Source organism: Exophiala spinifera (genome assembly GCF_000836115.1).
Source record: "Exophiala spinifera strain CBS 89968 unplaced genomic scaffold supercont1.4, whole genome shotgun sequence".
Classification (NCBI taxonomy): Eukaryota; Fungi; Ascomycota; class Eurotiomycetes; order Chaetothyriales; family Herpotrichiellaceae; genus Exophiala; species Exophiala spinifera.
The window spans coordinates 3,712,309-3,738,139 of record NW_015622516.1 but is presented as its reverse complement, the minus strand read 5'-3'; the positions used below and the strand labels follow the sequence as shown (position 1 = coordinate 3,738,139).

At 50.0% G+C, this 25,831-nt stretch overlaps 13 protein-coding genes across 13 annotated transcripts; 7 read left to right on the top strand and 6 right to left on the bottom strand.

Annotated features, from left to right (window-relative positions):
- Nucleotides 1–539: 539 nt before the first annotated feature.
- PV08_06571 (uncharacterized protein) lies at nucleotides 540–2,562 on the top strand (the record flags this gene model as incomplete). Its single annotated transcript, XM_016380905.1, has 7 exons — nucleotides 540–645; nucleotides 710–887; nucleotides 938–1,031; nucleotides 1,082–1,244; nucleotides 1,298–1,975; nucleotides 2,033–2,370; nucleotides 2,422–2,562. The coding sequence occupies 7 exons, from the start codon at nucleotides 540–542 to the stop codon at nucleotides 2,560–2,562; spliced, it is 1,698 nt and encodes a 565-aa protein (XP_016236732.1).
- Nucleotides 2,563–3,689: 1,127 nt separating this feature from the next.
- PV08_06570 (uncharacterized protein) lies at nucleotides 3,690–4,938 on the top strand (the record flags this gene model as incomplete). Its single annotated transcript, XM_016380904.1, has 4 exons — nucleotides 3,690–3,742; nucleotides 3,794–3,943; nucleotides 4,006–4,355; nucleotides 4,406–4,938. 4 exons carry the CDS (start codon nucleotides 3,690–3,692, stop codon nucleotides 4,936–4,938), a joined length of 1,086 nt encoding a protein of 361 aa, XP_016236731.1.
- A 30-nt stretch (nucleotides 4,939–4,968) lies between these two features.
- On the top strand, nucleotides 4,969–5,894 carry PV08_06569 (uncharacterized protein; the record flags this gene model as incomplete). The annotated part of the gene is made up of 2 exons (XM_016380903.1): nucleotides 4,969–5,310; nucleotides 5,370–5,894. The coding sequence occupies 2 exons, from the start codon at nucleotides 4,969–4,971 to the stop codon at nucleotides 5,892–5,894; spliced, it is 867 nt and encodes a 288-aa protein (XP_016236730.1).
- A 419-nt stretch (nucleotides 5,895–6,313) lies between these two features.
- Nucleotides 6,314–6,892, top strand: PV08_06568 (uncharacterized protein; the record flags this gene model as incomplete). The annotated part of the gene is made up of 1 exon (XM_016380902.1): nucleotides 6,314–6,892. The coding sequence occupies one exon, from the start codon at nucleotides 6,314–6,316 to the stop codon at nucleotides 6,890–6,892; it is 579 nt and encodes a 192-aa protein (XP_016236729.1).
- Nucleotides 6,893–7,182: 290 nt separating this feature from the next.
- Nucleotides 7,183–9,045, bottom strand: PV08_06567 (uncharacterized protein; the record flags this gene model as incomplete). Its single annotated transcript, XM_016380901.1, has 7 exons — nucleotides 7,183–7,475; nucleotides 7,538–7,751; nucleotides 7,810–7,899; nucleotides 7,958–7,990; nucleotides 8,042–8,102; nucleotides 8,168–8,613; nucleotides 8,695–9,045. The coding sequence occupies 7 exons, from the start codon at nucleotides 9,043–9,045 to the stop codon at nucleotides 7,183–7,185; spliced, it is 1,488 nt and encodes a 495-aa protein (XP_016236728.1).
- A 618-nt stretch (nucleotides 9,046–9,663) lies between these two features.
- On the top strand, nucleotides 9,664–10,882 carry PV08_06566 (uncharacterized protein; the record flags this gene model as incomplete). Its single annotated transcript, XM_016380900.1, has 6 exons — nucleotides 9,664–9,881; nucleotides 9,954–10,043; nucleotides 10,100–10,200; nucleotides 10,257–10,310; nucleotides 10,381–10,449; nucleotides 10,503–10,882. The coding sequence occupies 6 exons, from the start codon at nucleotides 9,664–9,666 to the stop codon at nucleotides 10,880–10,882; spliced, it is 912 nt and encodes a 303-aa protein (XP_016236727.1).
- A 601-nt stretch (nucleotides 10,883–11,483) lies between these two features.
- On the bottom strand, nucleotides 11,484–13,680 carry PV08_06565 (uncharacterized protein; the record flags this gene model as incomplete). The annotated part of the gene is made up of 7 exons (XM_016380899.1): nucleotides 11,484–11,574; nucleotides 11,650–11,912; nucleotides 11,982–12,119; nucleotides 12,181–12,249; nucleotides 12,298–12,818; nucleotides 12,881–13,385; nucleotides 13,441–13,680. 7 exons carry the CDS (start codon nucleotides 13,678–13,680, stop codon nucleotides 11,484–11,486), a joined length of 1,827 nt encoding a protein of 608 aa, XP_016236726.1.
- Nucleotides 13,681–13,737: 57 nt separating this feature from the next.
- On the bottom strand, nucleotides 13,738–14,349 carry PV08_06564 (uncharacterized protein; the record flags this gene model as incomplete). The annotated part of the gene is made up of 1 exon (XM_016380898.1): nucleotides 13,738–14,349. One exon carries the CDS (start codon nucleotides 14,347–14,349, stop codon nucleotides 13,738–13,740), a length of 612 nt encoding a protein of 203 aa, XP_016236725.1.
- A 778-nt stretch (nucleotides 14,350–15,127) lies between these two features.
- Nucleotides 15,128–17,514, bottom strand: PV08_06563 (uncharacterized protein; the record flags this gene model as incomplete). Its single annotated transcript, XM_016380897.1, has 7 exons — nucleotides 15,128–15,820; nucleotides 15,876–16,032; nucleotides 16,086–16,303; nucleotides 16,354–16,426; nucleotides 16,479–17,241; nucleotides 17,291–17,450; nucleotides 17,503–17,514. 7 exons carry the CDS (start codon nucleotides 17,512–17,514, stop codon nucleotides 15,128–15,130), a joined length of 2,076 nt encoding a protein of 691 aa, XP_016236724.1.
- A 382-nt stretch (nucleotides 17,515–17,896) lies between these two features.
- Nucleotides 17,897–18,565, bottom strand: PV08_06562 (uncharacterized protein; the record flags this gene model as incomplete). The annotated part of the gene is made up of 1 exon (XM_016380896.1): nucleotides 17,897–18,565. One exon carries the CDS (start codon nucleotides 18,563–18,565, stop codon nucleotides 17,897–17,899), a length of 669 nt encoding a protein of 222 aa, XP_016236723.1.
- A 143-nt stretch (nucleotides 18,566–18,708) lies between these two features.
- On the top strand, nucleotides 18,709–19,509 carry PV08_06561 (uncharacterized protein; the record flags this gene model as incomplete). Its single annotated transcript, XM_016380895.1, has 5 exons — nucleotides 18,709–18,810; nucleotides 18,860–19,162; nucleotides 19,213–19,263; nucleotides 19,319–19,390; nucleotides 19,438–19,509. 5 exons carry the CDS (start codon nucleotides 18,709–18,711, stop codon nucleotides 19,507–19,509), a joined length of 600 nt encoding a protein of 199 aa, XP_016236722.1.
- A 141-nt stretch (nucleotides 19,510–19,650) lies between these two features.
- On the bottom strand, nucleotides 19,651–21,952 carry PV08_06560 (uncharacterized protein; the record flags this gene model as incomplete). The annotated part of the gene is made up of 7 exons (XM_016380894.1): nucleotides 19,651–20,037; nucleotides 20,085–20,998; nucleotides 21,046–21,383; nucleotides 21,440–21,544; nucleotides 21,598–21,668; nucleotides 21,716–21,827; nucleotides 21,900–21,952. The coding sequence occupies 7 exons, from the start codon at nucleotides 21,950–21,952 to the stop codon at nucleotides 19,651–19,653; spliced, it is 1,980 nt and encodes a 659-aa protein (XP_016236721.1).
- A 1,999-nt stretch (nucleotides 21,953–23,951) lies between these two features.
- Nucleotides 23,952–25,794, top strand: PV08_06559 (uncharacterized protein; the record flags this gene model as incomplete). Its single annotated transcript, XM_016380893.1, has 5 exons — nucleotides 23,952–24,171; nucleotides 24,234–24,413; nucleotides 24,478–25,312; nucleotides 25,370–25,620; nucleotides 25,667–25,794. 5 exons carry the CDS (start codon nucleotides 23,952–23,954, stop codon nucleotides 25,792–25,794), a joined length of 1,614 nt encoding a protein of 537 aa, XP_016236720.1.
- Between the last annotated feature and the right edge of the window lie 37 nt (nucleotides 25,795–25,831).

Below are 25,831 nucleotides of genomic sequence, written 5' to 3'. Positions count from 1 at the left end.
ACAACTTGACCTGCGACGAAGGGTGCCGAGGGAAGACCGATATGGCGAAGATCGCTAGTTCTAGAATCCTAGGAAAGGTATAATAAGCTGGAACGGATCGGGACTCGATGGAAATTTGCGTTTGAAATTGACATCCTGTGTTCCAAATTTGGACAGGGAGACAAGCAATTCCACACCAGAAATCTGATATTGAAGTGCCGGGCGAGGTATGCAACCTTGCACTGAGCGGGCTCCCAAAGGTCTGGGTCGGGCTAGCCAAGTTCTTAATCATTCCTCTACTGGATGTGTCAGTGTCTACTAGTTAGAGCTCGGACGTCAAAGAGGGTCGACGTTGGGCCGCAGTGGATTAGAGTGGATTGTTATCGTGAACCACGTGGGTAATAAACCGAGATTCAGAGATCACGACATTTCCTCGATCGATGGTGCGATTAACGCGACTCTTTGATATATGCTAGAATGCCTTTCTTGAACTGGAACAGTGAGCAGGATGTATCAGATCTGCAACGCCGGAAGGAAGAAACAAAAACAGGGCCAAAAAGATGGCCGCCCTTCGAAAGATTCAGCGTAAAGTCGAGTTGCACCAAGGCAGCGACGATATTCCGCCCAACCGCTGGCAGAATCGAGACTTGATACCCCTTCCGCCTTGTACGTATTCAAGCTCCGGGGGTCTGCAATTGACATGCTGCTGATTTACTAACCTTGCGAGCAGCCCGGCGACAATGGCGAGATCTTGACTTCATTGGCCTCTGGAGCACAGTCTTCCTGACCGTCTACGGGTGGCAGGCAACTGCCTCCGTACTCTCCTTCGGCCTGAATGTGTGGCAGTCAATCATCTGTACGATTATAGCGCGAGTCATCCAGCTTGCTGTTGTTCTCAGCCTTGGCTGGTGGGTGGAGAGATCGTTGGACTGGCGAGGGCCCGGCTGACCATATACAGGATGGGTGGCGTATGGCACATTGGATATACTGTACAGTCCAGATTCACTTTTGGTGTCTGGGGCTCGTATTTCCCCATATTGATCCGTGTGGGAGTAACTTGCGGTATGGGGTGAGTCGTTTTTGATTTACAACAACTAACGAGAATTTCGTAGTCTGGTACGGCATTCAAAGCTTCACTGGAGGCCTACTTGTCAGTACAATTCTCTCGACCATATTTCCCTCTTACCAGCACATGAAGAACACGCTTCCCGCGTCAGCTTCGATGACAACGAAGCAATTTGTGGGCTTCGTTCTATACAACATCAGTAAGCAGCCATGCATCTCTATCTGTGTCTCGGGCTATCTGACCTAAGCTCAGTTGCAATTCCAATGTTGTATTTCCCACCTGACCGGCTCCGTGTGCCTCTGAAGGTTGCATTGGGGATAAGTGCTTGCACCATTTTCGGGCTGTCGATTGGCTTGATGGCGGCGGCGCATGGAGTGGGTAACTATATTTCCACCAAGACGACGGCCAAGGCAGGCTCTGAGCTGGGTTGGGCGTTTGTTCACGGCATTACTGCTCTTGTAGGCGGCAATGCGGTGGGAATGACCAGCCAAACCGATTTCTCACGGTTTGCCCGGCACCCGAGGGACCAGGTATTGGGCCAGTCCTTTGGGGAACTGTTCTTTGGAGTCGTCGTTCCTGTCTTTGGTGTGCTGGGTACCTCAGCCGCCGGCAAGATGTACGGAGATGTCAATGAACTGGGTTTATGGAATCCACCCAACATCGTACAGCTGTGGCTGGACACCGACTATCATAACCCGAAGTTACGTGCGGCAGCATTCTTCACCGCCCTCGGCCTGTTGGCAAACATTATGGCCCTGAACTCGGTTGAGAACGGTGTCTCGGGAGGTATGGATTTTGCTGGACTGTGCCCAAAGTACATCAATATTCGCCGGGGATCCTACCTCATTGCCGTCATCTCGATACTGCTCAATCCCTGGCAAATCCTGGCGAAGGCTTCTACATTCACTGCAGCACTTAGCAGTTTCGGAGGTAAGCTGACGACCAACCATGCCCTTAATTGTCGCTGAAAATTAACTCGTTCAACAGTTGTCCTAGGGCCCATGATGGGTGTCTTCACATCGGAATACTACATGGTTCGTAAACAAAGAGTCAAACTCAGCGACCTGTACCACAGCGACCCTAGAGGCATATACTACTTCTGGAGAGGCATTAATATTCGCGCCTATGTCTCGGCTACAGTTGGAATTGCCCCCTTTATCGGTGGCATGGCATCAGTTAACCCAAATAACAACATTCCGATTGGGTTGACACGAACATTCTACCTCGGCTTCATAGCAGGCTACGTTATTTCCTTCCTTACCCAATGGGGACTGAATGTTGCCTTCCCACCCGCTGGGCAAGGAGAAGTTGACGAATATGACACAGTAAGTTCACATGATGTAATGAAGAGCGAAGATACTAACAAGATCAATCAGTTTGGTACTTTCACAGAGGATGAGGCTCACAAGCTCGGTATTAAGACAAACTTGGAAGCTGGAGATGTACTCGAACAGATAAACCTCGAGGCATTGAATAAGAAGGATCGGTTAGGTGAAGGTAGGAGCGTAGCCTCCTGATTTACCACGTCAGTCCCGTGGCTCGGGTTTTAAGCCATCGGAAGATGATCCCAAGAAAGCTACTCGCGATACATGCCCGAATTACTTGTTTCCCACAAAATTCATATTTCAAAGTTGGAAATCCTCCGTGTCCCGCAGGCAAAGGATAAGATGAACATTATGACATCCTGGGGGGTAAGTAGACACAGCTGGGAACGTTACCTCAAGTGTTACAGAGTCCTCCGTCAACAACTAGAAATCGCTTCCGAGACAAGCGCTACGCTGCGGTGAAGACGAGGGACCCGAGGGCTAATTGAAAGAGGGCGTATATTTAGGAACATGGCCGCAAACTTCGAGGAAACAGTGGGAGTCGATGAGGCCATGGTGAACGTAGCTATCTGTGTCGCTCGTCATTCGCCCTGAGCGAGGACCATTCGATATGTGACTGTCTCCGAAGCAATCTGTCACATACCTACAACAAATGAAGCTGCGGGGGAACCGGCGGCTCTGGATGGCCCCTCTCAGTACCCTGTGGGAGAGGGACCTACAATCAAGCGTCCAAAGACTGTGGAGCCGGTACAATCCGGGCCCATTTATTCAAACCTAAAGTTCAGAGCGTCATTTTGTAGTCTGCGGAGAGATTCGAACTTTGCGGGTCGACAACAACGGTGGCTACCGTCTCGTCAAGGGTAGGGTGTCCTGGAGCAAAGAAGGTGGCGGGGAACAGAACGAAAATGGCCTGGCCACTTGAAGATCCTGGTGACATCCCTCCTAATGTTGAATTCCTCACGGGCAGTTGTAGAGGAGCTCAAATCGCTTGATATGATCGTGAATGCCCAGGTACGAAAAGACATCCCTGCGTCGCATAACACAGAACAATAAAATATTTGCAATTACTATTTTCAGACACATTGCTCTCAAGGGCTGCGATGTCTTCTGCTATCTCAACATGAAGGGACAACGAGAGTCAAAGAGAGTGCGCCAGGCTTGCCAGAATTGTCGGTGCGTACTGATCTACTTTGCCAGTATTGCAATGAAGCTCTTATTGCTAATTCAATCTGTCCGAAGACGAAAGAAGGCGAAATGCGACGGACAGCGACCTTCTTGTAATTTTTGTTCTCGGTTGAATCAAGAATGCGTTTATGGCGATGGCCCAGTCGTATGCCACCATGCTTTGCCCAGAGCTCAGGTCAATGCCGATGTAAGGTGCTACCATCCGCGGAATAAGTGCTTTTCGACTCAGCTGACGCAGGCCTAAGGAGATCGGTCTTGCGACCAGAGTGTCATTATTAGAAGCAAGATTCAGCCTTATGAATGAGATGGATCATCGTGCGAAGAGCAAGGCGTCGCCAGGAGCAGGCTCTGCCGCGTCCAGTCCCGGGTCAACATCTCAGAGCTTTCGGTAGGCTTCACACGATTCAGGTTGTTACAGATATTAATATTACACCTGCTGATTCTTGTGAGATATAGCAGCAAGTACTCACAGTTACCTCCAGAACCAGTCCTTCGATCTCTTCTCGACACTTTTTTTCGCTCGTGCCAGAATCAGCCATACGTTTACTTTCGCCAGGCGGTATTCTACCGTCGACTGGAGGACAAAGAATATCCGGACTATCTTCTTCTTGCCATGATCGCCCTATCTGCCCGCTTCTCTGATGAGCCCTTCTTTGAGTCTCAGCAGCTGGCGGCGGTGGATTTCTACGGTCGAACCGCGTGGAGCGAGATTTTTGACCAGGCTTTCGCCGACGACACCCAGCTTTTAGATATCCATATGGTGCAAGCAACGAATCTTTTGGCCGTGGTAGATTTCACAGGTAACTTTTCTCCATTCATGCTTTTCCCACGACTGACTAGATTTTGCAAGCCGGTCGCCATCGTCTCGGTTGGGTCAAGATCGGCTTAGCGGTCAGATTTGCGCAGAGTTTGCAACTTAATACAGAGCCACGATCGGACTTGCCATTCGAGGAACAGGATGAGAGGCGATTGACATTTTGGTCCGTCTACTTGCTTGATAGACTAGCCTCCTGCGGTGCCTACCGGCCATCGACGATTGCAGACAGTGATTGCTCCACCCTACTCCCTTCAGATTGCCCCGACGCGCACCAGACAATGCCTGGGTTGCGACTACTAGAAGAAATGCACACTATTCATGAGACAAGACACATGGATCCTTTCACATATACGATTCTCATGGCGTCGGCATTAGGAAGGGTGGAACGACAGGCACTCCAACAACAAGGATCTACCGATCGCTATCCTCCCTGGGATTCCCGAAGCGACTTTGCGGCCATCTACAGCTTGCTTCTGAGTTTCGAAGGATATTCCAGGGTGACTGACGCTTCAGTCTCGGATGCAGTTCGAACCCACTACCTTGACCTAGAGGGATCAATCGATTAGCAGAAAGCAGGGCATTTTATCTTTGCCACGATGCTTTGCCATATGAACCAATGTATTTTGCATCATCCCTATCTCTTTCGCAAGCGGCTGCAGTCATTTGAAGCTGCAGTACCACTGAGTTTCATAACTGAAATCCTCCGACGGTCGTTTGGGTATGCAGAACAATTGATCTCTACCGTGAGAGCGATACAGGAGCTTGGGATGGCCATCAGCTCATTTTATGGCTATCCAATGGTTGTCGGGGGAGTGATTTGCAAGCTCTTCTCCTACCATAACGACATTGCGACTCGTAACACCGCCAAACGACTATACCGCCATACCTTGGAGTTTCTCGACCAGGGGCGCAGTCTTTGGGGACATTATCCCAAGATGGTTAGGATTTCTCCCTGACTTCTTTTCCCCCGTATGCATGCTGATGTCATGATTCACAGGCCATTGCGTTAGAGCAATTCAAACCAGATCCTCTGGCTGCTAGAGAGCTTGTCACTGCTTCTCGATCCACAGAGCTCAGTGACGACCCCAGTTTTCATTCCATCGAACACCTCCTTGATTATGGCTGGCTCTCCGATCCCGCCCGATCCATCTCTTTGGCCACGAATGTTGCAGATCCATTGCATCACATTTGGTTCGAGTCTTCTGCGTCCAGTGATGACAGCTCAGTGTCCAATGGAAAGGATTGTGAAGTATCGGGTATTTCAGAAGTGCAACAAGTACGACCCCTTGATCAAAATCGCTTTGACGACGGCGGCGATGTCGTACTCAAAGACATCAATTTTGGTGGCGAGATACACCAACACGAAGGGTTCGACATGGACTTGATAAATCACCTTGAACTACCAATGCAAGATTTCTGGGATAACAGCCTCGGGGAAAATCACCATTCATTCCCTTTGTTGGTACACCGACTAGGGTGTGATAATAGTAGACTGGAGATCAGCTGTGAGGAGTCCGGCTAAACCCAGAGTCGCAAAAGAGTCAATGTTACGTACCTCTATATGTTGTTGATCCCGAGTTATCCAGTATCATATTGAGACCAATTGTGTTAACTATAAAACTCGTGTTTCTTCAGTCCCTTCCATGCTGCTGGAGACGACGAAGCTCATATGGGCAATGTGATTATTCCCGGGGCACGGTGGCCGGACGTCCCGCCCCGGCCCGCTAAGATGGACTGTACTCAGACAGCTAGGAGTAGATTCATTCACTATGCGCCCAAAAGCCCCTAGAATCCACGGTCCGACCAGGAACCTTCGCAGGCCACCATATCTATGACAAGACTTGCGCCGTTCGAACGAGGAAAAACAACAATTGTTCTGGCTGGGGTAGTGCCATCAATTACATTTCTTTCAGGGCTCATTCAGTCATCTCGCTTACAGGCATGACCAGGCAAGACATCAATGAGAATCACGGACCTACCGACCTCGAACGACATGTCTCGTTCTGGGATCGTGACGGGGATGGAGTGATCCACGTGTCCGATGTTTGGAATGGATTCCGTGAGCTCGGATTTTCCATCCCTTACAGCCTCATCAGCCTATTCATTCCCCTCCTATTCTCGTACGCAACTCAGTCAGGTCATCCCAAATGCACGAGACGAGACCCTCGATTCCGAATCTGTGTATACAACATTCACCGTACCATCCATAGCAGTCATTCCGAGGTGTTTGACGATCGGGGCCGCTTTAACCAGGTGAAATTCGACGCCATGTTCAAGCAATTCGACGTGGGAAACAAGGACTATCTTAGCACCTGCGAGTTTCTGCGAATGTGGAGATCAAATTGCGACCCTTGCGATTTTGGAGGCTGGCTTTACAGTTTTATGGAACTCTTCACTACATGGCTACTCATTCAGAAGAATGGACAGATAGCGAGAGCAGAACTCCGCGGAGTCTACGACGGAAGCCTGTTCTATTCCATCAAGGAGTCCAGACACTTTAAGAGAATTCAGAAGAGGTAAAAAGACGTTTTATCTATCTATATCCAGATATTGGAGTGACAAGATAGATCACAGTCACGGTGAGGCCATTGACCTGCTTCGTTGAGACAACGAAAGAAATCAAAGAATAAGTAAATGGTAGATAAAGTCACTATATGAACACCATTATCGAGAGGATCAGTTTACACAATTGTGCTCTGGAGTGTTTTCTTTTCAGGCTCTCGGACAAGCAAGTGTTATTGAGAATACGCGCATCCTCACGCCCTCGCAGCATCATATTCTCAGTTCTAATCTCTCAAGTAACCATGGCGCTATGGAGAATTTCGCTTCAAGAATAGAGTCTGCGAGTTGCAGAAAGACTTTAGTCCGCCGACACCCCATTCTACTCCAATGCCGCTCTGCTTGTGTCCGCCAAATGGAAATCGGGGGTCGAGCTCGAAATGCGTGTTCACCCACACGTTTCCCGCGTCAAGTTTGAGAGCAATATTGTTCGCACGTTCAATATCGTTGCACCAAACCGAAGCTCCTAGGCCCATATGGGTATCATTTGCCAGCTTGATTGCCTCTGCGTCATCCATAAACGTCAGGAAGGGAACTATCGGGCCTATTTCGCGGCTAGCTGTCAGTAGTGACCACGTTTGGATGATCAGGGAAGAGACTACGTACCAAATGACTCTTCCCTCACAATCCTTGAGTCTAGTGGAGGACGTTCAATGATGGTAGGAGTGATAAAGTATCCTTTACCTCCTGGATTTGTCCCACCGACGGCGACCTTCCAGTTCTGTGCTTCTATATCTGCAAAAAGGGTCTTGACCTTCTCATATTGCATTTTGTTTTGGATCGGGCCAAGGTAGACGTCGGGGTCAGTTCCTGGGCCGATCTAATGGATGGCTTTATCAGCGAAAAGCAAGGCTGTGATCATGATTATGTTGTCGTACCTTGAGATTCTTGGTCGCCTCTACCATTGCCTGTAGAAATTCATTTGCAATAGTTTCTTGAACAAATATCCGTTTCAGAGCTAGACATATCTATAGCTTGGTAAGTCATCTGAGCACTCCCGACTCGCAATCGGAATCATAGGCTTACTTGGCCCGAGTTGAGGAATGCGAGCCCTGCGATCTGTCGAATGATTCAGCTGACATTAACTTGAAAACGGCTAACAATTCTCACCTTGGGAGCTACAGCTGCTATGTCCACATTGTCAGTGACAATTGCTGGATCATTGCCACCACTGGTCATCAGATTAAGTAGTCAGCTTTGTACTTCTCCAGTAATTCTAACAAGGGAAACACTCACAGTTCCAGGGTCACTCGTTTTAGTGTCTTGCTGGCGGATTCCATGACCTTCTTCCCGGTGAAGGTCGACCCAGTGAAACTGATCTTGGCCGGGATAGGATGCTCTGTAAGTATGGGCCCCAGACTGTCATCTCCAGACAGCACTTGTACTACGCCAGGAGGGAAGAACCGTTGTGCAAGTTCAACCAGTTTCAAGTCTCCTGCAGGGGTGAATGGCGATGGTTTGATGACAATGGTGTTGCCTGTCACGACGGCTGGAGCAATCTTTCCCGTTGCGAGGAGGATCGGATAGTTCCATGGAACAATGCCGACCGTCACGCCCAGCGGAGTATATCTGACACGAATCTCTTTGTCGTCTTCAAAAACACTTTCCTCTGGAAGCTCGAGTTTGGCGATGTCGCGCATCCATTGGATGGCAAGGTCAAGCTCAAATCGGGCAAATACCAACTAGATAAAGGAAGAAGGATATCAGAGACATTCGGCTTGAAACAGAGAGTATATTTGAAACTGTTAGCCATCAATACGCACCGGTTTGCCCTGCTCCTGGGTCAGGAGTTGTGAAAAGTTTTCTTTCTCAATTTCCAATGCATCTGCAAATGCCAGCACAGCGTGCTGTCTATCTGAATACGAGACTTGGGACCACTTCTCGAATGCCACTTTCGCGGCCTCTAGTGTTCGATCAACATCGCCCTTTGTCGCGACAGGTACTTCTGGCCCAGGTTCTCCAGTAGCCGGATTGATACTACGCCGTGTCTTGGACGTTGTCTCGAGTTCTCCGTTGATGACATTCTTGAAAGAGCTCCAATCGAGGAGTCCTTTGGTACGGTGAACCTCTACACCATTGGTGTGGCCGTCGACAGGGACCTTTTGAGCTGGCATTCTTAATACCTGCGAGTAAAGTGTGGGCTGAACTTCAAAGTTGAGATTGAGGCAAGGACCAACCGCAAATATTTCTGGACTAGTTGGTCCAGTAATCACTTATAGCACGGATTTCGAACAACCCCGCTCACCTCAGGGCCCAACGCAAGAGGACAATAACGCCCGGGCCGGGAGCCGGAGGGTGTCGAGCCAGTATACCAATCTCCCCGATCTAACGTATTTAGTTTGGAGTTTGGAGTCTATGAATGTGGAGGCGCGGGGAGGGCGGCACGGAAAGAGCACGGCATCTTGTTCACAGCATGTAGCTCTCTGATCTGCAACAGTAAGGAGTCAATTTGGTAAACTCACGTCGACAGTTTGTCATAGACACGGATGACCAGATTTGATCAGAACCGTGCTCAGTCTGATAGTCAGTGAGTCTGTAAAGTTTCACTTCAAGCGTGGCAAACCGGCCCGCCATGACCTCAACCATGTTGTGCAAAGGTGAACTATAAGGCAGTCTGAGTTGAGAGTTTCCCTCCACGTCCGCACAGCTTCAGGAGCTCCTTCCAGCATCTCTCCAAGACACGTCGTTTTCATTTGTTTGCACTATTTTCTATTAGGACCTTGAACCACATGATGGATAACGGACTCGATTACGATGTTGATCATGTAGAGAAGGGTCATTCCCAGCAGAAGCTCAATCATGAGAACGGAAGGCCCCAGGGGTTTCCAGACCTCAAACAAGTCCAGACTACCATTACATTATCACCAGAGCAATTTGAGAGGCTGTATCTCGCACCAATTGGCCGTCATCAGCCAGCTCTAGCCAAAAAGTTTGGAAATCCAACACCGCTGTAAGCACCCCTCGTCTCTACTGTGAGGTGCAAAGTCAGAAGACAAGTTTTAACGATCAAAAATCCGTTCAGGGCGATTGCAAGCTTTGTTCCGACAACAACTCCGGTGTCTTGCGCGCTGATGGGATGGAGAGGAGCCGGCAATAATGGCGTTGCCGTCGAGTACGTCGTCTCAGCATCGACTCTTTTGTGCATGATCTCTGACCTTGAGTTTATAGTGGTGCAATGGTGTTTCTTGGTGGAACAATGCTAGTGGTCTCTGGTCTTCTTGAATTCGTCCTAGGCAACACCTTTCCTTTTGTCGTCTTCTGCTCTTTCGGTAAGAGGTGATGGTCAGGCAGTGGGAGATATTCCGGAGCTGACGAGTCTAATCAGGTGGCTTCTGGCTTACTTTCGGATGCACACTGCAAGCTTCGTTCGGTGCAGCCTGTATGTCTCTCATGGTGCTCTCGTAGATCAAAATCGGACGGGAGATTGGGCACTGACATTCTTATCACAGCTCCATATTCAACCACTGGAACCAACACCGCTGAAGGTCTGGCATCAGCAGGGTTCATGAGTACTTTTGGTCAGTTCAGCAAGCAGGAAATCCATTACTCCTTCTAACAACCCGGATTGTAGGCTTCCTGCTCCTCGCGATGGATTTGTTGGTGGTTGTCTATGCTATCTGCGCAACAAGAACGAATGCCGTTTTCTTCACCGTCTTTCTCTCTTTGATAGTCGTCTTCTCGTTACTGACGGCATCGTTCTGGATGTTGGCATTGGGTGATACTGTGGTGGGAGTGAGGCTGTACAAGGTGAGCAATGCAAAATTTTACTATAATCTCTGCTACTTAAACGTTCTAGCCAATCCTCAGGGTGGCGGCGGAGCTCTTTTCGGGACCAGCTTGCTAGGATGGTATCTCCTCACAGGCCAACTATTTGAAGCAGTTGGGATGCCCTTCACTTTACCTGTTGGGGATATGAGTCGCGTATGGAATCTGGGAAAGGACAGAGATTAGGGGAGGTCACGCATCGAACAATACCGCTCAAGTGACAGCGGAGATGGGCTAGGTGAGGAGCAAGTAGCTTTATGATGGACAGAATTCTGACACGGTGGGATTGGTGATTACACCGCGAAGAGTAGGGTCTCGTTCGACCATGTCATCAACCCACACTGCGACAACAGGTAAATAGACAAATCACCATTATTCAAGCTTTCCTTTCCTTGAACGCTTAAAGGGATACCTGCAGCTGGAGACCTCCGATACTCCTTTGTTGAAAGCCTTCCTAGATATAAAAGATATAAGAGGAGTATGTCAGAATAGGCCATCAGATGCGTCCCCGACCTCCTGTGGTCACTAGCCACTCTTCACCTAGTGACTATATAGTTATCACATCCTCGAGGCCCCAGGTAAAGACAACAGAGATTCTTTCACCCATCGTTTCGCTCCCTCAACGACGATAGAGTAAGGAGTGTATGCGTGGCTCCACAGTAAACATCATCAACAGTGCTATCTGAAGTAGATGGTGGCTTTTCTGCTCCCTATACTTATATGAGACTAAGAACTGGACTAAGATCTAATTCTACATAGTCATATAATCCCAGGCTTACCTTTTTCGTTAATCGTAAGCCCATCCTCCAGTAGCCGTCTCCTCAATCGCAGTGATTGCATGGTCATTGTGACGGACGAAATTGACATCAAAGCTGCCCCTAAGGAGCTGGGCCACAAAATACTTGCGTTAGTTTCTTCTGTTTGGTTCACACAGTGGGCGGTGAACTACTTACGGTTTGAGAGTATACCCCAGGGGCCTCACCATACCGGTGGCGAGACTCAAGGCAACGAGATTATAGCAAAAGGCCCAAATGACATTCCAACGGATCTGGCGCATTGTCTTTTGGACAATAGTGCCGAGTAATTGCAAGCACGCGAGATCAGAGTTGAGAATCATGACTGAACCTCCGACTGTCGCAGCCGATGAGTTACAAGTCATGATGATTCCCACATCAGATGCTGCCAGGCTTGGGGCGTCGTTGAGGCCGTCGCCCACCTGTCAGATATCTATCAGCATCTTTTCTGGTGACAACAGAGCCTGCAAGTCTAAAAGTGACCAATTTACCATTGCTACTTTCGAACCAGCCTTCTGAAGTGACCGGATATGTCGAAGCTTGTCTGACGGACTGGCTCGAAATGCGAGTACTGGTATCCCTAACTGAAGCCCCACTCGGGACGCCTCAGCTTCAGCATCTCCAGTCAACTAAAATCAGAAATATAGAGATCAACAAGTCGATCGGCTGGTCTGGCTTCCCTCAACATACCATAGCGACCCCATAACCCCGATCAACAAGATTTCGTAATGTCTCTCCTGCTTCCGGTCTGATCCGGTCCTGTCCTATGTTTCAATATGAGATGGAATTAGCTGGACATTCACTCACCTGTAGATATAATGTCGCTACCAGAACCCCGTTGATCCCAATATGTACAGCGATACCTGACAATGGTGGCGTCGCTGGGGAAGTGTCCCAACAGGGAGCAACAGAATTCTCTCGCAAGAACTCTTGGCTGCCGATCAAAACACGATACCATGAAGACGAACCATGAGCATCCTCAATGCCAATCTTACCAACAACTCCGCGACCTGGGACGGTGGCAGTCTCACATATTTTTGGCCGATCGACGGAATCTAGCCACCTGGTACCAATCTCCTGAAGCCCCTTTTTGAACAAAGCCACCCCTACAGGATGTCCGTTTGCCTCTTGTTCTTCGAGTGTGCACACCAGCGTCCATAGCATGATCTCCTTACCATCCCAGGTGGGATGCAATGTAACGCTTTCAACTACGAAGGCTCCTTCAGTCAGAGTCCCGGTCTTGTCGAAAACAATCATGTCAACTTGCTCCAGCTCTCGGAGGGTTGAGGCTCCCTTGGTCAAGAGGATTCCTTTGGAATGCGCGGCATCTTGATGAAAGTAATTCAGCTCGAGTTCGAGGGTAGACCTCAGGCTTTGCGAAGGGACTCACCGATTGCCGCGACAACGGCCGATGGCACCGCAAGGCCAAGAGCACATGGACATGCGCTGACTAGTATGGTCATTATACGCTCGACAAATCTCGATAATCCCACATAAAACCCGACTGGGTGCCGCTTTTGTTGGTAGAACAGCTCCAAGGGTGGTGAAAAGATCGCCAGCAACACCACTGCCAGAGAGAACCAGCGAGTTACCGCATCGATCATGCCTTGGCCTTTTATTTTGTTGGCACCAGCTTCAGAGACACTTCGGACCAATTGAGCATAGAACGACTCTTCACGTTCCCTGTGGACGATGCATAACAGACTTCCGTTGAGATTCTTGGTTCCTGCCAGTAGGAAGTCGCCCAATGACTTTGTTATGGGCAAGGCCTCGCCCGTCACCAGTGACTGATTGAAGGTGGAAGTGCCTTGAACCACGTAGCAGTCGCAGGGAACTACGCAGAATGGGTCGAGCTTGATGGTGTCCCCCGGACGTAGAAACGAGCTGGGTACTTTCTGCCCTCGCCCATCCGTTAGTATTTGAATAGTTATGGCTTAGACTGTCACCAACCTTGCCACTTGGGTGCAATTTAACATAGTCGCGACCTGAGAGTCCTTCATACAGCTTGACGAGATGTTTGGAAGCCTGTCTTCTGGATAATTTGTCGAGATATCTTCCCGCGACCACAACCAAAGTCAATCCTGAAGTCGTCATCGCGTAGGACGTCGATCGTAGCGGACCCACAGCCAGTATGTCGAGAACGGTGAACAGGAGTCCCACCACAGTAGAGAAAGAGATGAGGGAGTTCATATTTAGATGTTTCTTTTTAAGCAGTCGCCAGCAGTCTGAATGAATCCAGCCCGCACATTAATACTGGCTGATGACGGTAATGAGGACTTGGGAGAGACGAACAACACCCACCCATGTCGCCGCCGCGAAGCTCTCGGAACTCCATCTGCCAGCAATACTACCAGTAGAGGCGAGGAGCTGTAGAGAAGCCCCGTACCGTGCCAACCCGGAGAAGGATGCCCTTAGCAGCGCAAGATCCTTTTTCAGCTGCAAGAGCTCCAATACCTCACTGTGTGTCCGAGAGCCTAGGCGTGCCTCATAGCCAGTCTCACGGACGACATCAATCAGTCGCGCGTTATCGAGATGCTTCCCGGTGCTGAGAACCACAGACTCGTTTGTCTGGAGAGATGTGCGCACCTCTTTGACCTCGTCCAAGAGCTCAAGTGCCTCATTAACTGTTTGCACGCATGTCGAACAAGTCATGCCGTCGATAGACAGGATTACCGATGTTTGGTCTGTGTTGTCATTGTAGCTTTCTGGCCCACCATCCCGTGTGTCGTCCTGGGCTTTCCCCGATGCGATGGTTGGGTCTCTCTCATCATTATACTGGATTGTCTGATCCAGATCCAAGAATTGGCATGTTTTGACCAGTTGGCCAACGCAAAATGCTGCTATGTAGCAACAAGCCATTTGCGCTTCCCTTACACTTCAGACATTTCGAATCCGACTGCTATTTAGTTGACTACACTAGTTAGTTACTGAGGCTTGCAATCGCGGAAGGTTGGAGACTAGCTGCTCGAGAATATCTGAGCCCCAATCATTTCGGGCCGAGAGTGGGCCCGGCTCAACCGGGCCGAAGTTTGTCTCTTAAGGGAGCTTGACTCTCAAGGCCGGAGACTCTACTATGGGCGCGGATGGGAGTACGAGTTGCTCGGACCAACGATGTGGGATGATGGAAGAGTGTAGAATGGCTTGCATGACTCCTCGACTTTTATGGCCTCCCGGCCCGTGATCGACAATGTCGAGTGTTTGTTGAATTCTACTACACCGGAACGCGGGCAATGATGCGGGGAAGTCACTGTCACCACAGCGCTGAAAGTGTGAATATGGGCAGAGTAGGTATATTTCCTTCTAGTGACGATCTTGCAGCAGCACTGGTGCTATCCTCTGTCTTGAGACTATGCCTTCGAGCTCCCACGATTCAATGCCTGAACGTTGAGTTTGCACTGTACGAAGTACATTACCTTAACGTAAGGAAACTATACGTCGATCACGTCCAAGTTTCCATTTGATAGGCGTGAAATGGTGGCCAGATGTATGTATTGTTAAACTTAATTTTAATACGTCCACATAACGTCAATACCATACTGCGTGCAAGTGGAACACCCTTCGAGAGCCTTAATCATTCTTGTAATCAGTCATGCTTCCCCAAGTTTCTTTCAAATGCCCTCATGCGATTCATCCCCATCTAATCCTGAGGCTTGATAATAATCTGAGTTCGACCGTTGATGGCGACTTTGGCCGAAGCCTTGCCTTCAGCATCGGCAACCAGAGAACCACCTGTACTCAAAGAATATGACTTGCCGGGAGCCAGTCGCTGGAGTCCAAGTGTGAAAGTACCCGGATCTTGACCGTTGTAAAGCACGAGATCAAGATCCTTGCCGGTGTGACTGTATGCTTTGGCCACAAGCACTTCGGGGAATGGTGCATCCTCCAGCAGCGGTCCGGTCAGCACCTCTTGAGATGGTCCGTACAAGGTAGCATTGGCAAGATCGCGGCATTTAATCATCCGGGCCATCAGAGCAATAACTTGTGTGGTTGCAGAAAGACCCGTGTTTCTCAAAGATCCAGACTTGGTAGTCTCGACAGGGAAATATTTTGTGTCGATTTGCTCCAATGCTTGTTTGGGCACTGTTTCGTCGCCAAATTCGGCGGCGGTTGTGGCAATGAAGGCTCGCAACGGGCCCTCGCCGGCTTTGTAGTTACTGGGGTCCATCTTGTCTGCACCCTTAAGGCCGTTGACGGTCAGATTGCCGCTCTTGTCATAGGTCAGGAACTCCTTGCGAATCATTGCCCAGTTACGGTGCGCCAAATGTGGGAGATACGCAGTGAGCAACATCGCGTTGATACAATCCGTCAAGGTACCGCAGAGCCCCGGAAGCTATCATTCAAGTCAGTCTCCAATGTAATTGCTTAGACGAGCTAGACAGGCTTACTGTCAAACCTGTAAACTCGCTACGGATGGGTAATATGCGCCCATCTGTCTCAGTGAACTCTTCCTCAAGAGACTTACTAAATCTGTTTCGTAGCTTAGCAGCCAGGTCCCGTCCCAATACTCGGTCGGCAATCACAAGCCCGGCCATTCCGGTCAAGCTATACAGAGACTTAGCATTCGCCACTGTTTGCGCAAAGCAATATTGACTCACTTGCAGAGGGAATAGGTCCAGTTAGGCTCGCATGGGTAAAGACAGTATGGGTTCTGCGTCATGTTGTCGTTAAGAGCATCTGCAAGCCCTTCGAAATTTGTCTTGTAATGCTTGCCGTCATCGATGACAAACTCAAGTGCGTTCTTTCCCATATATCGTCGGTCTCCAGTGACTTGCGAGTACAGGCCAATGACGCAACTGAGATAGCCTGTGACCATCTGAATTGAGTGTGAGCAAGGTTATACCAATCCTGATTGAATGGACCCACAATGTTATCCTTCTTGATGGGATCCCAGTCACTCAACGTAAATTTTCCAAAGATAGATTCCCATTTCCAGTACCTAGATTGCTATTGTCAATGAGGTCCTTTCACATAAGAAAGGCGACACTTACGACATGATCCGCTTTTGAAGGCTCTTCTCGATGCAATTTTGCGAAGCTTTAGACAAGTAGCCATGGAAGCTTGGAGCATAGTGACATTGATAAAGGCTGAGAACATCGACGACCCCATACAGTTGGTATCGAACAGCACCGGTCTGGAATTGATCGATAACATCGTGAAAGCTGAAGTCATTCTTTGGGCTCAATCCTCGCTCAATCATATACTGTACGTGGCGAAGGGTCTCCAGATCCAATTCTCGGCTTCCAGGAGCAGGGGCTTGCTGGGCATTTGCACGTTGCTCCTTGACTGCTTCAACGAGATACTTGTTGCGCTCTTGAGCCAAAGTATATCCAGCCGCATTGAGTTGTCGAGCATTGTGCATTAGCCATGCGATACCACCGTAGCAAAAGACTGCCCAAACGACACCAGCGTTGTCAAAGAGCTTTTCCTGAGCCAGCGCGCCAGCGGCCACTGCAGAGCCCAGCCACAGTGCAATAGGGAAGAAGATGCCGCCCATCGCGAACCACATAAAGATGGTGATAGGGAACAGGACCAATGTCAACAGAAAGGCTCCTAGGGCAGGGATGGTGCCAACGCCGATGAATCCTGCTCCAGGAAATAGCAGACCCAAAGCAGCAGCTCTGTACGCTGTGGATGAGAGGTTGTTGAACGACCAGATGCCAATCAAGGACATGGCAATGTATTGATACAGAGTCCGACGTTGGTGATACTTCTTGATCAAGCCTCTTCCCGCGTTCGGTGGAATCAAGACATCTGATCACAGTTGATATATAACGTTCAAGATGGTAGCATGAATACGTACCTTGGAGTTTCCAAGGGCCCCATTCAAAATCACCGACACCGGTGTACGATACCGGTTGCCTGGCCTTGGTGTCGCCGTTGACCAAGGTGAGTTCATTCGAAGGAAACTCATGCTCCCCTATCAGGTGCATAGGCTGCGGCTTTGTTTGGATCTCAGTGGCCTACAATTAAGAATTTCAGTGAAGATTGCGGGAACCTGGTAGGGGAACGTACTGTTGTCAACATTGTGATTACTCTCAGTCCTGTCGAGTCTTTGAAATAAAAGGACAAGCGATAGCAGTCTCTCTCTGATGGGCATTTTCAATATCATGAATCTTCCTCAACTATATCATTTGTCGATTCCCCCTTAGGGCGGACCACGGCCCGAGCAGGGGTGAGGGGTGCAGATGCCCAACGTCAGTCAACGCTGCGGCCGTCCCGGGATCCTGGGGTCGTTTACGGGGTATGGGGGGCCACCTACTCCGTGACACGGATACTATAACATTAGTGAAGACCAAACAAACTGGGGACGGAGCTTATGGGTTCTCCAGGAAAGCCATTGCGGCTGAACCTTCTCCATGGTGCAGGTATGATCACGGCCCGGGCACTCGTTGAGCACGATCAACGATTAGAGAACAAAGGACGGCACGTCCACAGGGTTAATGTAGGAACATTGCATAATATCTGTCATGGTCGCTTTCGAATCAACACTATCTGTCAAGACATCCCTTTCACTAGATTCCTTATGGCTCCAGATCTTGCAAGAGCAATAGTGTGTCACCCTCCACGGGATGGCCATCGGCAATGGAAGCTGGAAGATGTCGAGGTCCACGCCCCTGCTGAGGGTGAAGTGCTCGTAAAAATCGTAGCTAGTGGTGTTTGCCACACGGACCTGGGATGCGGTTCTTTCCCAGACGGAGTCGGCTTTCCAGTTCCTCCTTATCCGCGTGTACTTGGGCACGAAGGTGAGCGTCAGTTCATTGAGTTTTAAGGATATGCTGACATTGAGATCAAGAGCAGGATATGTGATCCGGGTTGGGAAGGGTGTAACAAAAGTCAAGCCGGGGGATTCGGTGCTGCTTTCCTTTGCATTTTGCGGTGAATGCCACAATTGTAGATATGGAGCACCAGGGTACTGCACCCAATTCACGCCTCTCAATTTCTGCGGGAATTCCAAGGCATTTGAGGCTCCCGGCCCGAAAGAAAGACATGCGATCGGAGGCTCCTTTTTCGGCCAGTCGAGCTTCTCAAATTTGACAAGAGTCCAGGAGACCTCTGTTGTCAGAGTGACGGACATGGTTAAAAATGAGGAAGATCTGAAACTTTTCGCGCCGTTGGGTTGTGGTATTCAGGTGAGAGAGGAGAATTTAATTTAATTTAATTTTCTTTTTCTGGTTACGGACCGACTGCAAAGGCGAAAAAGGCTGACGGATCATCGACATGCAGACAGGTGCGGGAACAGTCACAGAGCTCGGCCAGGCTAGGGCGTCGGATAAGTTGGCGATTATTGGCCTTGGGGGCGTTGGTCTCGCTGCAGTAATGGTGAGTTGAGATACTTCCATAACCTTGCTTGTGGCTAACCCAAAATCAGGCGGCGAGACACCGAGGATGTCGCATTATCATTGGGATTGATCGTGTCGAAGCGAGACTTGATCTTGCCAGGTCACTTGGCGCGACACACACCATCAACACGTCGACAGTTGGGGGCGGACTTGAACAAGCCGTTCGTGACATCACTAGCGGTAGTGGGACCACAATCACTATCGATGCCACTGGCGTTGTTCCTTTGATCCAACAAGGACTTGAGTTCACGGCCAACCAAGGCAAGATGATTCTTCTTGGAGTGGCTCCCATGACTGCAGCCCTTCAGGTTGCTTTGGTATCCTTCATGGTGGTGAGTGGAACTTGTCGTGGAAAATGACCAAGTCTGACGGCCTTGTGAAGACTGGAAAACAATCGTTTGGAAGCATGGAAGGCGGAGTGCGCCCTTCTGATGTCAGTTGGTCTCCGCCCTGAGACTATGACTATGGACTGACATTGCTTGGTGCAGTACGTTCCCCGAATGATTCAATGGCATCGTCAAGGCAACTTTCCAATTGATAAATTGGTCAAGTACTACAAGGTAAGTTTGCATCGAAGTTCAACAGCATAACTTAATGTTTCGAGCAGGTTGAGGAGTTTGAAAAGGCGATTCATGACATGGAACAGGGTACCACTGTGAAGCCGATATTGCTGTGGTGAGTTGTGCTTCGGTCTTGTGGTCGCAAAATTTGCTGGGTTCAAGAATTTGCTGGGGCGGTTGGACGTGTCTCAGACAGATCAAAGCTCCGAGCAGTTGGCAGTGCTGGGACTGGTATAGCTTCCGGTCGAACGTCCTGAAGATCATTCAGCGGACTCTCTTGTTAAGCCAGACTCAATGACGTCGACCCAAGTTCCAAATGTAGGATCGGTGACAGTGGGATCAAAATAATCGAGGTCAATAGGTAGGGCGCTTGATTTTGGCATAAAATTATCCACAGTGGACATGCCTTGATCCAAATCCAAAGAACTAAACGTGGGCTCCCCCTGGCCGACATTGTGTGTTTTATCGCATGCCTCGGGTGATGATGAGGGTCTAGCAGAATCACAAAGCCATCCGTAGTCGAGCAAATCCCACATGAAGTCCATGCTAGCATCTGCAAAAGTGCCATCCAGCGACGGTTCTGAGGCAGCGGTCACCAGCCATCTGGCTAGGGCGGGATCCGGATCAAGCTGCATCAAAGCATATGCCTGAATCCATTAGAGATGCTAACGTTTTGTCAGAACTATTCACTTACCATGCGTGAATAGTGTCGCCAGACATCTTGACCGTGGAGAAGAAAAAGCACCGAGCATTCAAAGAGCACTTTAGAGTTATTTGCGACGCGCTCATCTTCGTGAAAGGTATAAAGCTTGTGGATTGTCGCAGCGGCAGTGCAAGCGTAGGCATAAAAGCTCGCCAGTGACATGTTTCGTTGTTGGACAACACGCAGAGCCGACGTGAGAAGACTTGCATGTTCCAACCCTTGAAAAAGGGCTTGTTTAAGAAAGCTTGACGGGATTCTGGTTTTGCAGCCTTTGACATGGTTGCGTAAAAGGAAAGGATGGTGAAGCAGGCAGTGATTTAGGTGATACAAGATGGTTGAGAAGACAAAATGTCCGACCCGTCTTTGGTCAATTGCATCGCCGGTCCAGCACCAACGATCCAAGGCTTCGGGGAAGGGTACCAAAATGGCGTCGGAGTAGGTCTCAAAGTCTAGCAAGAGACTATAAATCTTGCAATATTCGCCACGATTATGCCAAAGCTTGTACTGACCTCCTGAGATGTGTTTCTGCAATGAAAACCTCTCGACTTTTCCCAGGACAGACGCCATAAGAATCGTATGGGCAAACTGGCTCAGATTTTGGGGCATTGCGGAATCAGTCAAGTCTTGGAGAGTTTGAAGTGTCAGTTGGCTCGATCTCAACTCCGCACCAACTTTGGTACAGTCAGTTGGTAGCCGGACAGAACAGTCGCTGTCAAGTATCGTCGGGGGTCTCGTTGTGCCACATGAGACAAGCCTGTCGAGAAGGTACACGGACCAAAAGGTCAAAACTCTCTCTTCTTGTTCTTCCAAGGTCAACTCTGTTGGCGGGTCCATGGTCAAATGTAGGCTCTGTGCAAATCGTACACTCAGGCCAATCTTGACCCATGCGAGCTTATGCTTGCCAGCTAGGGTATGTCAGCCACAGCATGCGCATTGGAGAGCATCCGCCTACTGGTGAAGTCAACTACCGCCAACATGTTGATTGCTTGAATAACCGTTATATCCAAGGTGTCGTCTTCTGAAAAAGACTTTTCAAAGATCTCATCCCACGCGGATCGTGAGTAGAGATCAATCATGTCTTGCTGGTTCCCGTCCAAGAAGGGATCCTGAGAGAAGTGTGCTGCCATAGCCAGGACGGCCTTGAGGAGATATGAGGGCACTTTGCCATCTTGGAGCTTTCGCCGGAAAAAGGCCTCTTCGAAATAGCAATATGGCTGGCAGTGGCAATATCGAAAGTATGCATCTATCAATGCGAGCACAATCGAAAGAGGCGGTAGAACATCAGCCTCGCTGCTTACAAAATCAGTTCCAGGTCAACAAATGGCACATTGAGAGCAAGCGCCAACCTTCCACGACGGGTCTTGGGAGAATCTAAGGCAGAGAATACTAGATGTCGATCCAAATTCCGGGTACCATCGTTTGAAGGCACTTCGTGTGTGGAAATACCGAAGCTGCCACGCGTCTTGTCAGTTCATCGAGACGAAGTTACAAGCAATCTACTTACTCAAGGCTTGCACTGTCGAGAAGACTGAGTTTTGATTCCAAAAGGGCGACCCTTGCAGCCAAGGTCATATCCTGTGGCAGTCAGGGCTTTAGTAACGCCGACCGAGTGTGCTGCTCACAGTAGGGTTGCTAGCATCAGACCCAGGCCCTGGCTCATAGCAGCATTCCTGCTTGAGGCGAGCGCAGAACGCGCAAGTCGGCTTCTCTCCGGAGCAACGGGTCTTCTTGCGCCTATGAAAGTAAGCGGACCAGGTCAGAGATAGCAAGGATATCTGTCGCCCACGGAACTCCGCCAAGACGTACCTGCAGTTCTGGCATGCTTGTCGCACTCGTTTGGTCTCTCGTTCCTCGCTCATGTTACTGCGATTCTGTAACAAAGGGTTCATAGGGCGGCAGCGACTTGAAACGGCAGTTCCAGGAGAGTCGACACGAGACAGACGGATTTAGAATCGGCGGGGTTGACAGCCTTACCAAGGCGGGGCGCCAATGCCGACGGTCCGGGGTAATTGAGGACAGAACGCTGTTAAAGTCTCCACAGCTCGACTGTCGAGCTTGAGATCCTGACTCGACTCAAACTGAGTACGAAACGACTTGATGAAGTCGGGAATAATTGTGAGTGGCTGGCTAAGTGAGCGGCCATGGCTCCTATCAACATCATGTAAAGATATCCACGTCAATTGAGGCCAGGACCACACAGTAATTACCTGGTTGTCGTCCTGATCTCGTCAGACTGTGGAGGTGAATCTCTTTGCGGCTTTCTGCACTACAGGGGTGAACTAGTCGACAGGAATTTGCGGATCCGGATTGCCTGAATCCGCCGTCCCGGAGCTTACACATCGATGGGCGGTCGTGATGAATGGAAGGTTGATGGACTGTGTCGCCGAATTGCTCACCTGCGACACAAGATCCAGCTCGCTCACAGCTTGGCCATCCTGGCCCCTGGCCGCCAAAATCATAACGGAGTCCGCAGCTCACCAATCAGGCTGCCACTCGGTAGACTCTGGCTTGAGCAAGGAGGGGGACCCCCTGCGTCGATGTTCGTCGCTCCAGGAACTCGTCTGCCTCAGCATGAATGGAGTGTCTTGCGACGAAAGCCACATAGATGGTGTTGGTCATACTTGCAAGAGAGTGGCTGGCCATGCAAAGCTCATCGCAGTACCTACAGTAGAGGTTGGTGGCGAAAACACGACAGCCTTGCGATCCCAGGAAAGGAAGGTTAGCCCATGCACTCAGCCTTGCACGTGACTACTCACGTGCTCGGTCGAGCGCCCTAACCTAATGTAGCTGAAGCGACTGGACGCGATACAAGTTGCTTGTGCTTGTGCTTGTATGGGCGCAAGGTCTAGGAGGGAATTCAATGTCAGATGACTTTTGATCACGACGTAACACCTCTTCCTAGAGAAGCTCAGAGAGCGAGTCAGGTCCATTGGGAGGGCTGCCACTACTTGTCGCCAGAACAAACCACCAAGGGAGGATTGCAACCCAATGTTTCTGGGCAGGCAACCGCACGATCTGGTTGCTCTCACAGTCCACTCTCGGGATCGCAAGACCAGCGCCAGAGGGTGGACTTCCCCAAAGCGGCTCCTCTATATTTCTCCCAACCTACATTGTGCGCTCCTGTCAGCAGTTGTTGTTGTCACCGTGTTTTAGCCGTGAGACAAAGGAGATATTTAGCCGGCAATTATCCTCTACCAAGTATCATTTGCTCGCTTCATACGCCAAGGACGTTGGCGAGAACTTAAGAGTCGCTTTTCATTTAAGGCTTCCAAGACTCCAAAAACCTGTCGAAAGGGCGACGCTCACCTCGAGACGAGGTGTTCCCCGTGGAGCTCCCCAGACCCCAGCGACCATCTCCGCGCTACGTCTGGTAAGATGCGAAGAAGCCCATACCAGTCAACGATCCCGCGGCTCATCAAATTGCCAGCCCATTTCCCTTGGCTATCATGCCAAGATGTCTTCACATCTGCGTCGTCGTCTTGATTGGTCCGGTCCAGTCCAGCTGATGCGACCCGTGAGATCCTTACACAACCTACATTGCCCCGCTCCGTCTACAGGAGGCCCGGAGCACAGCTAAGCCTTGAATGAATGTGTCCGCGAGACGGCCTTACCGGGTATTTTGCTGCCGTAATGGCGGAGATATCAAAGGCGCCAGAAGTTGATCGACGTTGTTGTTGTTGTTGGTCAATGGCCACTGGTGTGCTCTACACCTAAGCTAGAGTCGATCCGGTCCAAGGCCCGAGAGAACAAGATGGACGGCCGCTCTAACTGATTTACAATAAAAAGGTTGCTTGCCCAGGGTCTACCTCCCTATCATCATATTCCATGCCCGTCAAACCCCTATAGTATTGACCCAACATGGCACCCAACATTAGCAACCTCAAGGTGCATGAGAAGGGAGCCAGCGACCCTATTGTCCAGAGACTTGCTCAGGAAGACAGAGTTCCATGGTACAGGAAGCCTAATCTGCGATCTCTGTACTTCCTACTTCTTCCAACATGCATGGGCATCGAGATAACGAGCGGGTTCGACTCTCAGATGATTAATGCACTTCAAATATCGGACCACTGGCAAGACTGTGAGTTGACTAGCTCATCGAATGCACCATCAACCTTGCAAGAGTAAAGCTTACAGACGCAGACTTCCATGAACCCAAAGGATCCTGGTCTGGGTTCATCAACGCCTCTTATTCTCTGGGAGCTATCCTGAGTTTACCTCTTGTTCCTATAATCAACGATCGATTCGGCCGTCGATGGGCGATATTCATTGGCTCTTGGGTCATGGTAGCTGGGGCGATTGTTCAGTGCTTTGCGCAGAATGGTGAGTTCCTGCTTGACTCTCTATCTTACGCATCTCTCCCTCACACACGCACTGACCTTCATAGCTGGAAATTACATCTTTGCCCGTATCATGTTGGGATTTGGGATTCCCACCTGCATCGTCGCTGCGTCTGCCTTGATCGGCGAGCTAGGCTACCCAAAGGAACGACCTGTTCTTACCTCTCTCTTCAACGTCTCATACTTTGTCGGGGAGCTCACGGCCGCCGGGATCTGTTTTGCAACCAACACCATCGCAAGTAACTGGTCCTGGAGGACGCCGTCCATCCTCCAGGCCGTACCATCCTTGATCCAAATATCGTTGGTTCTCTTGCTCCCTGAAAGCCCAAGGTGGTTGATCAGCAAAGACCGGCATGAGGAGGCTCACGAGATCCTGACCAAGTATCACGCCGAGGGCGACCGCAACTCGGAGTTCGTGCGGGCCGAGATGGCACAGATCCGCGCAACCCTCCACATGGAAATCGAGGCGTCTAAGAAGTCGTGGCTGGACCTCTTCACTACCGCCGGAATGCGAAGGCGTGTCGTTCTATCAACTGCACTCGGCTTGTTCACTCAGTGGAGTGGCAACACATTGATCAGTTACTACCTTGGAAAGCTGCTCAAAATGATCGGGTGGACCAAGTCGACCGACATTCAAAAAGTCAATGTCGGTCTTTCAGCATGGTCTCTCATCACGGCTGGCACAGCAGCGCTCTTGGTCACCCGATTCCGCCGAAGGGTAATGTACATGACGTGCGCCATATCGCTGCTCTGCGTCTACATCGCGTGGACCATCTGTATGGAGGAGACCATGACATCGGACGCCGCCGGCCATATCAACCACGGCGCCGGAATCGGCGTCATATTTTTCATATTTGCCTACAAACCGGCGTACAACATTGGGTATGTACATGTTGCCATGGCAGATGCAAAACAAAAGACATACTAACAGACACCCAGGTACAATGCTCTGACCTACACGTACCTGGTAGAATTGTGGCCGTTCGCCGAGCGGTCTCGTGGCATTGCATACTTTCAGTTATGGGGAAGACTAGCAGCTTTCTTTACGACTTTTATCAATCCTATTGGCCTCGAGAACATCAAGTGGCGCTGGTTGATCTTCTACTGTTGCTGGCTTGGTTTCGAAAATGTCTTTATCTACTTCCTCTTCCCCGAAACCTATGGGAGGACCTTGGAGGAACTTGCTTTCAGTGAGTCTGTCGCGTCCTTGATCGGGTCTAAACTAACAGGTTGCAGTCTTTGAAGATAAAGAGAAGTCCGACAGGGCAGTTGCGGCGGTTGAGAAAGCAAGAGCCGGGCTTGATGACGATGAGAATGAGAAACGTGTTGAGACCATAGTTGAGCACGTCGGCGATCGAACTTAGGTCCATGACTTTTGTTGGAAGAGGAGGTAAGGTGTCG